At 34.9% G+C, this 14732-nt stretch overlaps 1 protein-coding gene across 4 annotated transcripts in view; it reads left to right on the plus strand.

Annotated features, from left to right (window-relative positions):
* The window catches only part of Cpq (carboxypeptidase Q), a 463439-nt gene that overhangs the window by 91213 nt on the left and 357494 nt on the right, over positions 1 to 14732 (plus strand). For all 4 annotated transcript variants that reach the window (XM_046464739.2, XM_046464741.2, XM_046464738.2 and 1 more), the window contains one exon: positions 7564 to 8029. In XM_046464739.2, the coding sequence (XP_046320695.1) occupies positions 7597 to 8029 (433 nt within the window). In that variant the 5' untranslated portion in view covers positions 7564 to 7596. The remainder of the gene's footprint in view (positions 1 to 7563; positions 8030 to 14732) is intronic.

Here is a 14732-nt window from a genome sequence, read left to right on the forward strand (position 1 = left end):
TAGTTTTCCTAATTTCTCTTTCAACTGATTCATCATTGTTATACAGGAACACAATTTATTTCTGGGTGCTCATTTTGTATCCTGCTACTTTGCTAAATTCATTTATGAGTTCTAGAAGTTTTCTGACAGAGTTTTTTGGGTCTTCTAAATTGATTGGGTCCCAATCAATTGATAGGATTATGTCATTGGTTCACATAAATTGTTTGATCTCTTCTTATTCATATCCTTTTAATTTCCTTTTATGGGGGCGGGGGCATACCAGGGATAGAATTTAGGGGCATTTGACCACTGAGCCACATCTCTAACCCTATTTTGTGTTTTATTTAGAGACTGGGTCTCACTGAGTTACTTAATACCTCACTTTTTCTGAGGCTGGCTTTGAACTTGCAATCCTTCTGCTTTAGCTCCTGACCACTGGGATTACAGGCATGTGCCACTATGCCCAGCTTCGTTTTTTTCTTTTGTCTAATTTCTCTGGCTAGAGTTTCAAGGACTATGTTAAATAAAAGTAAAGAAAGAGGTCATCCTTCTCTTGTTCCAGTTTTTAACTGAATGCTTTCAGTTTTTCTCTGTTTAGAATGGCCTTTGGTTTAACATATATAGCTTTTACAATGTTGAGGGAGGTATCTTCTTTCTTTCCCTAGTTTTTCTAGTATTTTAAACATGAGTGGATGCTGTGTTTTGTCAAATGCTTTTTCAGCATCTATTGAGATAATCATATGTTCTTGTCTTTAAGTCTATTAATGTTGTGAGTTACATTTATTGATTTCTGTAGGTTAAACCAAACTTGCATCATGGTGCACTACCTTTTTAATGATTTTTTAAAATGTGATTTGTCAGTATTTCATTAAGAATTTTTGCATCTATGTTCATCAGGGTTACAGGTCTGAAGTTTTTTCCTTGATGTGTGTTTGTCTGGTTTTGGTATCAGGGTTACTAGCTTCACAGAATGAGTTTGAAAGAGTTTCCTCCTTTTCAATTTCATGGATTAATTTGAGGAGGATTGGCATTAGTTCTTCTTCAAAGGTCTGTAGAACTTGGCCAAGAGTCCATCTGGTCCTGGGCTTTTCTTTGTTGGTAGGATTTTGATGGTGTCTCCAATTTCATTACTTGAAATTGATCTGCTTAAATTTTCTATATCCTCCTGGATTAATTTGGGTAGGTTATATGTCTCTAGAAATTAGTCAATGTCTTCAAAGTTTTCTAGTTTATTGGAGTATAAATTTTCAAAATAGTTTCTGACTACTCTTTCTATTTCAGAAGTGTTTGTGGTGATAGTTTCTTTTTTATCATGAATTTTACTAATTTGAGTTTTTTTCTCACTTTTTATTTTGGTTAGGTAGGCTAAGTGTTTATCAATTAAAATTTTTTTTTCAAAGAAACATTTTTTTTGTTTTGCTTTCTTTTAATTTTTAAAATTTCAATTTCATTGATTTTGTTTCTGATTTAAATTATTTCCTGTCTTCTCATGATTTTGGTATTGGTTTGCTCTTCTTTTTCTGGGGCCTTGAGATGTAATGTTAGATTATTTATTTATTGTCTTTCTATCTTTTAATGAATGAGCTTTCTGATTTTTTCTGCTATCCATTCATCATTCAATAGAGTACTATTTAGTCCCCAGATACTAGATTAGCTTCTATTTTTTTATCTTATTGTTGATTTCTAATTTCATTCCATTGTGATCTGATATAATTCTCTCTCTCTCTGTCTCTCTCTCTCTCTGCTAAGTGTTGCTTTGTGGCCTAAGATATAGTCTATTTTAAAAAAATGATCCATGTGCTGCTGAGAAGAAATTGTATTTAGTCATTGATGGATGAAATATTCTATATATGTCTGTTAAGTCTAAATTATTCATTGTATTTTTTAGTTCTATTGCTTCTTTATTTATTTTCTTTATTTGTTTGGAAGATCTATTTAGTGATGAAAGAGGCCTGTTAAAGTGACCCAGAATTATTGTATTGTGGTCTATCTGAGTCTTGATATTAAGAAGGGTTTGTTTGATGTACATAGATGCTCCATTGTTTGGGGCATAAATATTTACAATTATTTTTTCTTCTTGTATAATTCCCTTAGGCAGTATGAAATGCCCTTCTTTGTCTTTCCTGATTAACTATAGTTTGAAGTCCACTTTGTCTGATGTGAGGACAGAAAGCCCTTCTTGTTTAAAAGATCCATACGAATGATATATTTTTCCCCATCCTTTTACCTTCAGTCTGTAGATGTCTTTGCCTATGAGGTGAGTCTCTTGGAGAGAGCATATTGTTGGGTCTTGTTTTTTAATCCAATCTGCCAGTATGTTTTTTGATTGATGAGTTTAGGTCATTTATAGTCAATATTATTATTGAGAGATGATTTTTATTTCATATCATTTTGATTTACTTCTAGTTTTTAACTTGAATTAGTTTCTCCTTTGATTATTCTTCTAGTTTAGTTTCTCCCTCTGCTGGTTTTCAATTTTATCTTTCACTTCTTTATGAAATATTTTATTGAGTATGTTTTATAGTGTAGTCTTTCTAGTTGTGAATTCTTTTAACTTTTTAATTTTTATTGTGGGGGACACTGTATTTCTGAGATGGGGCAAACTTAGGGCAGACTTCAAGTCTTTCAGATCAGCACAGGGAACTTCAGGTTGTTCAGTGTGGTGCCAGCACTTTGTAGTACATTTACGACGGTTTGGTTTCTAATTACTGTGTTATTCCTGATTTTATCTAATGCTTTTTCCCCCCTTTGGTAAAAAAAAAAAAAATAATACAGTTTATTGTTTATTGTGTAAAGTTGTGCATTTTGATTTTTTAAAAATTAGCCCTGAGTTCCTAGGGCTGTCCCCTGGTACAGTACTAATATTAGATTTGCTGAGTGAGTTTACATTCATTTTATCTTACCCTTTCTTAATTTAATATATTAGAATATCGGTACACTGGCCCAGTCCTTTCACACGCAGAAAGGCTAGTGTTTTTAGTCATTATGTCTTCAATCATCCTTCTTCTTTGCTCTGACTCCAGGTTTAGAATGGGTTTTTCTAATGTACAGTGACCCTAAATCTGTCTTGGGAGAGTCTTTCTTCAAATTACCCTTGATGATTGCTCTTTATCCAACTTTATTCTGTCCTTATATTCATTATTTTAATTTTCATGATAAATATTCCATTTATTACTTAGAAAGTACAAATCAATTAGATTATAGTTCAAGTGTTTTAAAATCACTTATTATATTTTGTCATTTTTCTTAATTGGGATATGATATTTCAATATCTTCCAATTTTGTTACCTCTCCAACTATAGATTATTAATAATAATTATTTTCTATAATTTATCAATAAAAATATCTTAGTTGAGCTACTATAACTTTCTAAAAACAATAATAATAAAAGATTCTCTAGTATTCAGTTCAAATTACATTACAGGGAAAGTCAGGCATGGAATCAATGAACATGTACTTACTGTTTACCTACATCAGCTGTACTAGGGATTCCTCATATAGTTCATTGTTTTGCACCTTCAATCTTAGTAGATATTTTAAGTATCAATGTTATACTCAGAAAAAATTGATCCTTTGAAACATAACAAATCTTCATCTTTTAAATTAACCTATTTAAAAAAATGAGCATTTTTGCATTTGTGGGATTTGAAGATTCGGATTAGTTAAGGTATTCAAAACAACACTCACAGGCATCAGTTTCTCTTTTAAAGTCTTGTTTTTTTAAAGTGTCAGAATTAGTTTAACTGATTGCTAAGTATTATTATCAAAATGGCATGATATTTATTAGCACAATGACATACATACAAAAGGTTGTAAAGATGAGACTTAGGCATTGCTATATTCTTGACCTAGCTTCCATTTATTATTATTATTATTATTATTATTATTGATACTACTACTACTACTATTACTACTACTACTACTACTACTACTACTACTACTACTACTACTGCTGTTGCTGCTATTTGTAATCATCCAAGAGTGGACCTTTCAACTGACTGGCGATCCCTTGGGAAGGTGTTCAGTTCCCTGTACTCTGCCTGTTGAGCCATGTGAGAATGTCTTGTTTTCTTTAAAGCTTTTCATATAAACCTTTGTTCTTTGTGTTCCCATGGTGCTTTATGCACGAGTCTGTTTGAGCACATGCATTTCATTATAGTTACTTTCTTCTTAGACTGCATTTGGGCATCCCTCATTGAGTTTCTATTATATGTAAATGCATACCATTTCCTATAAAAACAATTTATAATCCTCCAGGAAGTCTGTGTCAGTCAGTCAAGATACCTGGTTGATTATAGTGGCTGGTTTTTTGCTGCCTGGGAATCTCAATATAGTCTTTGGTTAACTTTCTACAAAACAAGGGTGTGGACTAGGGATCTCTACACTCTTCTTTAACTCTACAGTGTTGTCATTATGTGATTCTAATTCATCACCAGAAATGTATTGTGAAATTGTTAATTAATGTTGCAAATGCTTTGAGAATTTTTATTGAGAAGTAGCTACTTGTGGTTAGTGTTAGTGGTTCATAAGATGGTTTATAGATCTTTCTTATTTTCTTCTTTTTTTTCTTTGTACTAACACCACATTGGGAAAAAAAATGTTCTTTTAAGAATAAATTGTAGTCTTGTGGAATATTTCGATTGCTTACCAAGATTTAACTTTTAAAAACGAGCATCAGTATGGTGATCACAGAAACCAAGAACCTATACATGTCAATAGTGATTATAATCCAGAAATTAGCAGCATGAATTTTCAAAATATTTTAAGTATGATAGCAAGTATTTATTCCTGTAGCTTTTTTGTGAAGGAGGCAAGAACAGTACTCTAATACCACTAAGACTTAGATTAAATGCTTATTTATTCCTTAAATTTTAAAAAACATATGTATCGAGTGCCTAGCAATTGAAGGTGCAGTGGTGAATAATTTATCCTACTTGAGTATGATGGTAGGGGAGAGAGATTTATAAACCAATATGTGGCTGATAACAGAAGATGGGCCGCTGGGGATGTGGCTCAAGCGGTAGCGCGCTTGCCTGGCATGCGTGCGGCCCGGGTTCGATCCTCAGCACCACATACAAAAAAAACCAAAAGATGTTGTGTCCGCCGATAACTAAAAAAAATAAATATTAAAAAATTCTCCCTCTCTCTCTCTCTCCCCCCCGCCCACCTCCCTCTCTCTTTAAAAAAAAACAAAAAAAAAAACAGAAGATGGAGCAAATAACTCAGGTGTTGTTTGGTAAGGCTCCACAGAGAAGGTGATTTTTTAAAGCATGCTCTTTAAAGAATGAATGGAAGCATTCACTAGGAGAATAGGAGCAGGGCAAGAAGGCCCTTGCAATAAAAGAGAATGAATGAACATGGGTAAGGACCATGAGTGATGAATAGGCCTGGGAATTTGAAGAGCAGTATGAAGTTCAAAGCAGCTACATCAATATTGTGCAATGTACATATAAATGTGTAACCTAACAATTTTCAATAGCCATATTAAAAACAAACAAAATAGGTAAAATTAATAATAACATATCTTATCTAACTCAATATACCTGAAATATTTTCATATTTAAGTATTTAAATCACATTAAGTGCATATTTTACACTTATAGAATCAAAATATCTCAATTCGGGGTAGCCACATTTCAAGTGCTCAGTATCTGGAAGCTTAGAAATTATGTGTGGAGGCTGCGGGGTGGTGGTGAAAAGAATGAGAAACCACAAGTGCACTCTAGAAGAGAGGAGGAGAGATGACGTTGACATAGCTGTTGGCCTCATTTTTTGAAAGGCCTTGCTTAGGTGCCAGCTGAATTTAAAATTTATCCTTATAATATAGTTGCTAGTGACTATGTTTCTGAAATTATCTGTGGTACAGGACTATTTAAAAAAAAATTTAAAAATCTATTGTAGACTAAAACTTCTGTAAAATATAATGGCAGTGAATTAGACAAATAAAGTGAAGCATTCTTTTTTTTAGTATTAGATTTGACAGATGTAGTCTGGGTCCACTTTGTGCTGCTCTAACAATAACACAGACAGGATAATTAATAAAAAACAGAAATGTATTGGCTCACTGTTTTGGAGCTTGGGAAGTCTAAGGTTGGGGGTTGACATCTGACGAGGTCCTTCTTATTTTGCCATAATGGGTTGGAAAATATCATGTGTCAGAGGAAAGACAGGACAAAAAAGAGCAAGAGAGGGTGAACCCACTTGTAACACAGTGAGTCCATTCCCATGATAATAGCATTAGTTCAGTCATGAGGGTGGGGCCCAAGGGCCCTAAACACCTTTGAAAGCCTCATCTCCCAATATTGTCAAAATGGTGCTAAAAATTCAACATGTATTTGGGAAGGGACAAGAATTCAAACCATAGCAGATATCCAGTTTACAAAAGTGTCAAAACCAGATTTTTGCAACACTCTGATGCAACACTCTGTAATGATACAAATGTTCTGTCTGTCCTGGACAGTATGGTAGCCATAGTGTGCATATTGAGTGCTTGAAATATGGCTAGTGTGACTGAGAATTTAACTTTTTAATTTTATTTAATTTTAATGGACTTAAATTGAAATAGCTGCATGAGAGTACTGGCGACTGTATCTGGTAGCAATAAATAGATTTACTCCTAATCTTTGTATTTACCGAATATGGACTAGTAAAAACAGTCTGTGGATTGGCTTCAGTCCCAAACCCATACTTTGAGTAGCACCATTTAGAACATGGATTCCCAGAGCTGGGATGGCTTTGTGTGTCAGCCAGTCACTTAATCTCTCAATGCCCTAGTTCCTCGTTTGTGAAATAAAGGTAATAATAAGAAACTACTTTATATGTTTGGGTCGTTATGAGGATTAAATGTGTTAATGAATGCAATGTACTTAGAACACTGTTAGATGCATGGCAATAAATGTATCTTGTTATTATCATTATTGTTTTCATTATTATTGTGTAGGTGATGGATATCATAAGCTAATGGAAACAAAGCCCAGTCTCTTTATTAATTCTTTGCTTTTTGTAGCCATTTAGACTTCTTTCTTCTAAAGGCCTGCCGCAGTCCATGGTACATAGTTGGCATTCAATAAAAATAAAGTTTTGAACACATAAAATACTTTTGGAGCGCAGATGAAAAAGGAATTATTTTTTAGTGGAAAGGGAATTAGGAAAAGCATTGAGAAAAGATGACATCTAAAAGTGCCTCAAAGGACATGCTCGACAAGCAAAAAGGAAAGAGCACATCAGATATGGAAGCAGTGACACTCACTGGGTCGTACTCTATTTAGAGGGAGATGCAGCATGTAACACTATTCGCCATATCATTGTTGCCACTGCTTCTTTCTCCCATTCCTAGTTCTCTTTGGTTTTAATATTTTAGTAGGCAGGATCACTAGGTAACAAGAGTTTCTATGTTTTAATAAATGCTGCCCTATTTTTGATAAGGCCAGTCACTGCCCCATTGCTTGAATATGATGGAGGAGGCTGGATACTAGCTGGGAAGGAAAGGGACAGGGGTGCTGCCTGAACAGCAGTCCCTGGGTTATGGGCAGATGGCCGTGAGAGTCTTGCCCCCTAACACATCATATTTTTTTACTTACATAGGTTATTTTGGGAAGAAAACCAACCTGAAAAAAAATGAAGTTCCTTATTTTCACATTTGTTGGTGTTGTTCACCTTTTATCCTTGGGCTCTGGGAAAGCTGTATACAAGCACGGCATCACTCAGAGAACTCTTCAAGAAATAAAAGAAGAAATAGCCAGCTATGAAGATGTTGCTAAAGCAATTATCAACCTCGCTGTTTACGGTAAAGCCCAGAACCGGTCTTATGATCGATTGGCATTTCTGGTTGATACTGTTGGGCCCAGACTGAGTGGCTCCGAGAACCTAGAAAAAGCCATCCAAATCATGTACCAAAATCTGAAGCAAAATGGACTGGAGAACGTCCACTTAGAACCAGTCAAAATCCCCCATTGGGAAAGAGGAGAAGAATCTGCTGTGATGCTGGCCCCAAGAATTCACAAGATGGCTATCTTGGGTCTTGGCAGCAGCATCGGGACTCCCCCAGAAGGTATTGTTTTTCTTTTTCTTTTCAATTTGCTGTGTCCTTTATTCACTTGGCATAATTGATTACAAATATGCATAATTTATATTGTAATTTGGACAATAGAAAGAAAAGGAAAATATAATCATTTCCCAATCTATTGACTTACTGAGTTCTCTACTCTAACACTCCTCTTCTTCCTTTCTCCCCTTCCTTTCTTCCTTTGCCTTTTGAAAACAAAACAAAACTGATTGTGTAGGGTTACTTTTAAAATGAATGCTCTATAGCTTTTGGCCCTGATGCTTATAAGCCCCATCACTTAATAATTGTGATCTAATATAAAATTAGCATCACTCTGTAGAGAATCAAGATATATGTGAATAGAATACCAAAAAGAATCACTTCTAAGTGGCCTCAATGTGAAGAATTTCTCAGAATTAGTGAAGTAGAGAGGCTTGTGTAGTGAATCGATTTTAGTTTGTTGTTTTGTTATTATTATTTTACAGAATCTGAGACTCCAATGCAAGGAATTACCAAGGGTCATGTGTAAACTTATCAGAATCCTGGCTCAGTTTTATTAGACACAATAAATGCCTGGATAGGAAAAAGCCAGTCAGTAGTGAGCTGTCAAGCAGTCTTGAATGTATTCATGAACTGATTTCCCATGGCAGATGAATTAGTTTCTATTCTTTTGACTTTCTCTTATTCCAAGAGAAGTAGAGAAGTAGATTGTCAGTTTTTAAAAAAATATTTATTGAGATATAATTCATGCATTATAATATTCATCTGTTTAAAACATACAATTCAGTGGTTTTTTAGTCTATTCAGAGTTATTCAACCTTATTGTAGAACATTTAGTTTGCAGAACACAATCTAATTGTAGAATATTTTCATCGCCCCCAGAAGAAGTTCCATTACCCACGAGGAACCCATCTTATCTGTATCTTACTGAGTCCTAAGCCCTAGGCAACCCCTAATCTGCTTTCTATCTTTATGGATTTGCTTATTCTGGACATTTCATATAAATGGAATAATATGCTCTGTGTTCTTTTGTGACTGGATTCTTTATGGGTTTATCTATGTTGTGACATTCATTTTATGGATGTACTACATTTATCTTTTCATCAGTTGATGGACATTTGGGTAGTTTACAGTTTTTCATTATTATGAATAATGCTGCTACAGATGTTTATGCACAGGTTTTTGTGTGGACATGTTTTCATTTCTCTTGGCTATATACCAAGGAGTAGAATTGCTGGGTCATTTGGTAATGCTATACTTAATTTTTTGAGGTACTGCCAAACTGTTTTCTTAAGTGGCCATAGCATTTGTTTTAGTTTGCTTTTTCCTCACTGTGACCGAAATATCTGACAAGAACAACCTAGAAGAGGAAAAGTTTATTTTGGCTCATGGTTTCAAGATTCAGTCTATGGTTGGCTAATTCCATTGCTATAGGCCCAAGATGAGGCAGAACATAATGGCAGAAGGGAGTGGTGGAGGAAAGCAGCTCAGGACATGGCAACCATGAAGTAGAAAGAGAGAAAGGGGAAAGAGAGAGTTCCCTGCTCACTCATGACAAAATATAAACCCCAAAGGCATGCCCCCAGTGGCCTACCTTTTCTAGCCACATCTTACCTGCCTATAATTACTGCCTCGTTAATCTATATCATTGGATTAATCCACTGATTAGATTAAGGCTTTTGTAACATAATCATTTTACCTCTGAACATTTCTTGCATTGTCTTACACATAAGCTTTGGGGGGACCCTTCATATCTAAACCATAATTTTCTGCCCTGGGCCCTCAAAAGCTCATTCCCATCATACAATGCAAAACACACTTAATCTATTTTCAAGACTCCCCATAGTCTAAACAGTTCCAGCATTGCCCAAAAACCCAAGACCAGAATCTCATTTAAGACTCAAGGCAAACTCATGAATGTTTTTCCCTATAAAGAGTAAAAGCAAATTACACATATTCAATGTATAATGGCAAAGGTAAATACCATTCTATGTGCTCACCAACAATATATTATGTGTTTTTTCCCGTATCCTTGCCAACACCTGTTTTGGTTATACCTATCCTACTGGGTATGAAATGCTATCTCATTATGGTTTTTGTTTGCATTCCCCAAATGACAAATGACATTGAACATCCTTCCATATTCTTACTGGCCATTTGTACGTCTACTTTGGAGATATAATTCTTTGCCTGTCTTTATATTGGACTACTTGGTTTTCAAAAATTGATTATTGATTTGGAAAAGCTCTTTATGTATTCAAATACAAGACCCTTTTCAGATACATGATTTTCAAATGTTCTCTTCCATTCTACAGATTGTCTCTTCTCTATCTTTATGGTAACATTTGCTGCAGAAATCTTGATTTTGATTTACTACATTTTTTTCTTTTATAGTCTGTAATTTTTGTGTCCTGTCTAAAAAAAACATTGCTTAAACCAAGGTCATAAATATAGTTTTACTGATCTGATTCTTAGTTGATCATTTTTTTTACTGTCAGTACCTTGAATATATTGTCCCATTGCCTTCTGGACTCCACAGTTTCTGATAAGAAGTTAGCTGTTAATGTCTTGGAAGTTCTTTTATACAGGATAAGTCATTTCATACTTACTGCTTTCAAAATATTCTCTTTTTATTTTTAATATTTTTACTTTGATGTACCTACATGTGGGTTTCTGTTTTTATCTTACATGTACATTCAATCTTCTTGTGTGTGTAGATTAATGTTTCTCATCAAATTTGGGAAGGTTTTAGCTATTATTTTTACAAATATTTTTCTTTCCTTTTGTTTTTCTCTTTTTCTTCTGATACTACATTTATGAGTATGTTCGTGCATTTAATGATTTCCTACATTTCTTCAAAGTGCTGCCCATTTTTATCCATTTCTTTTCTCTCTGTTTTTCAGTATGCATAATCTCTATCAATCTATCATGAAGTCCACTGATTCTTTTTTCCAGTAGATCAAATCTACTGTTGAAATTCTATACAGTAATTTTGTTTTCAGTTATTATAGTTTTCAACTCTAGAGTTTCCATTTGATCTTCTTTAAAAACTACTTTTTTATATTTATATATATTTTTTAGTTGCAGTTGTCACAACACCTTTATTTCACTTGTTTATTTTTTTATGTGGTGCTGAGGATTGAACCCAGGGTCTCGCACATGTGAGGCAAGTGCTCTACTGCTGAGCCACAACCCCAGCTCCTATTTTTATTTTTTAATATTATCCATTTGATCAGTCATTGTTGTCATGCTTTTCTTTAAATATTTATTACTTTTAGTATTGCTTTTACAACCTTGAGTATGCTTATAATAGCTGTTTTGAAATCTTTGTCTGCTATGTCCTTTATTGGGGCCCCTTTGTAGCCAGTTTTTACTGTGTTTAGTGCATTTTGTTTAGTGCATGGTTAACACTTTGTATTTTTTCCTGATTTATAATATTTTAATTGAAAATGAACATTTTAAATAACATATAATATTTAAATAATATTTTGCAGAAAGTCTGTATACTTATTCCTCCCATTGTAGTCACTAGAGGTTGATTTTGTTGTTGTTGTTGTTGTTTTTGTTATCATTTGTTTGGTTTTCTTTTGTTTAATGACTTGCTTTGAAATCTGTTTTTTCCAAGTGTACAGCTTCTGATATCCCTACTCATATTACTTTTATTTTTCCTTATTTGTTCTTTTAGCGTGTTTCCCTAATTGTCACCTTGGATCTGCGTGAGCCATTTATTGGTCAAAGATTGTGCTTAAGTCCTCTTTTTACTCTTTAATGTTGGATGTTTTTGTGGCATGGAGTATGTTATTAAAACTGAGTGAGTTTATGTTTTTGCCCCAATTTCAGCCAGGACTTAGTTTCCTTTCTAATCACTGCTAAGAGAGTGTATTGGACATGCATATTGTCCTCCAGACTACTAGGATCATGTGATTTTATTTTAAATCCTGGCTTAATCATATTTTCCCTGGGGTGAGAATGGCTTATCTTTCAGTCTATATTTGATGAGAGGTTATGCTTTAGCCCCACAAGTGAGTAAGGCTTCTGCCCTTTGTTGATGAACCTGTGCTCAGATCAAGAAATGTTTACAAGTCTGATCCAGATCTTATTCTATTTGATTCTGAATAGGTATATCCTAGGTCATGTGTGTAGGTGTCCCTACTCCCAGGGCTTAATAGGATCCCAGGAGAGTACTTTCAGTTTTTTTCTCTCCCTGCTCTTTTAGTTGAAGTTCTGCTTGCTCTGTCATTTTGCTTGTTGCTCTCAGTATCACAAAGATACCAGCACCTTAATTTTTCTACCAAGCTTTCTGTTGTTTTCAGCAATACTTTTAAGTATGGAAATATCCATGATCTGCTTCAAATGAAGCCACTAACTGCAATGAAAACTATGGACTTCTTCATCCTCATGACATCTTTTCATCTTCATGGGAACTAGGTACAGTGATAACAAGATGTCTCTCCCAGAGTGACATCTTTAGCAGGAGTTAGAAAGGGAGGTTGATGGTTCCTGGTCTTCTTGGGCTGAAGTTCTCAGAATGGGATTATTATCTATAAGGGAACTGAAATGGGGCAATCAGGGTCCCAGTGTTCTTGTTAGAGACCCTTGTGGTAGAGTTTCTACCCTATGAGGAGCTGGGTAGAGGAATGGAGTTAGTCTTCTTGGCCATGTTTGCCTAGAACAGAACTGCAACAGGGAAATGGGCTTGAGGAAATGATAAACAATGGTAGCCTGAGGTTGGGGCTGTAGCTCTGTGGCAGAGCACTTTCCTAGCATGTGTGAAGCTCTGGGTTTGATCCTCAGCACCACATAAAAATAAACAAATAAAATAAAGGCACTCTGTCTATCTACAACTAAAAAAACAAAACAAAACAAAAAAACCAATGGTAGCCTGCCCTTGCAAGGGTGAAACCATAGCCCTAGACTGAGGACTGATGAGGATGGGTAGGAGCGGGTACCCCATCTTCTTGGCTATACTTGATTGAAATAGAGTGGCCATGACAGAATTTCTATAACACAAAGCTGGGGATGGGAGAGGGAAGCAGGTCGTTACAAATGTCACAACTTTCACTGTTCTTTTCAAGTAGATTTACTTGAAAAAAATATATATATATTATATTTATATATAAAATTATAATTTAAATTATATAATATATATATATATATATATATATATATTTGTAGGGATGCATGATGATTTATTTTTTTAAATAATGCCTTTATTTTTTGTTTTTAAATAATCTTCACTTATAAAAAAGTTGCAAGTACACTACAGAGAACTTCCATATATCATCTAGATTGTTCAATTGTTAAAATTCTATCATATTTGCCTTGTTATTCTCTCTCTCTCTCTCTCTCTCTCTCTCTCTCTCTCTTTCTCTACACACACACACACACACGCACACACACTATACTTTTCCAAAAAATTTGGGAATAAATTGCAGACATGAAGCACCATTATGTTTTTTGGGGGAGAGAGGTCTGCTCAACTTCCCACTCAACCATTCTGGAAGTATGACTAGGGTGGCCAGTTTTGATCTCTCTAAGACTGCATGAATAGGTAGTAGACAACCCTAAGCTTCTTAGGGAGCCCCTCAACCTGGGTTCTAGTGTCATTCGGGAGTTAGTTCAGTTGCCTTCTGTTAAGCACAAATCTGTGTTAGGTGCCTCTTTTTAAAATCCTCCCAAATGTCTTTTTTTTTGTATTATTAGTCTTATTAAATGCTACTTTCTTCAAACCAATCGCATGGCCAAAATTTATTTCAGAAACAAGCACTCGGTGACTTTGAACTTGTGATCTCCTTCCTCAGCCTTCCTGAGTCACTGGGATTACAGGCATGTACCATCCTGCCCAGCCAGGAAAGGTGACCGAAATACTCTGGTCTGGATGGATTGGAAACAAGACATACAACCCTGTTGCATAATAGAACATACTGCAAGCCACAAATATGCACCACACGTGTAATTTAAAAATTTCTAGTATCTGTATTTAAAAAGATAAAGATACTGACAAAATTAAATTAGAATAATATAAAGATTTAACCTGTTATATCTAAAATGTTATCATTTAGATATGAATTACATATTCATAAGAGATATTTTACATTCTCTCCAAATGTCTTAAAAAGGCTAGACTTGACTTTCTTCTCTTCACTTCTTTTCCTTTTCTTTACTTCCCTTTCCCTTCCTCTTCTTATATCTTCTCCCTTTCTTCCTCCTCTTTCTCTCTTCCCTTCCTTTCCTTCCTCCTTCCTTCCTTCCTTCCATCCATCCAGAAAAACAGACTTTAACAGGTTCTGTGGTTTACCCAGGATTAGAAAACTGGTAACAGGGCATGTTGAGGCATACATAATTGTGAAACTCCAGAGTTGTGTTTTCAGTCATTAGACTACATTGCCTCACATACAAATATTCTGATGTTACTTTCATCTGTAAGATTCCTATTCATAGCCATGTGGCTAGAGCTGATCTGTTTTAAAAGTTACTTGCACCTGAATTGTAATGCATCTTCTTTTTGGACACGTTTTTCTATTCTTGTTACTTTCTTATCCTCATTTCTCATTTTGTAGTGGGGCCTTCTCTTCCTTGGCTATCTGCCTGGTGCTGAAAACTAAGCCAAGTTACTGATTGTTCCTGGGGCCTTCAAATCCCAGGGGAAGTAAGTTATACTCACTGGAATCTATCCTGATGTTCCAAGACACACTTTCACCCCACTCCT

Source organism: Marmota monax, unplaced genomic scaffold, assembly GCF_021218885.2.
Source record: "Marmota monax isolate L192 unplaced genomic scaffold, Marmota_monax_Labrador192_F-V1.1 WCK01_AAM20220418_F8-fsc00003, whole genome shotgun sequence".
Classification (NCBI taxonomy): domain Eukaryota; kingdom Metazoa; phylum Chordata; class Mammalia; order Rodentia; family Sciuridae; genus Marmota; species Marmota monax.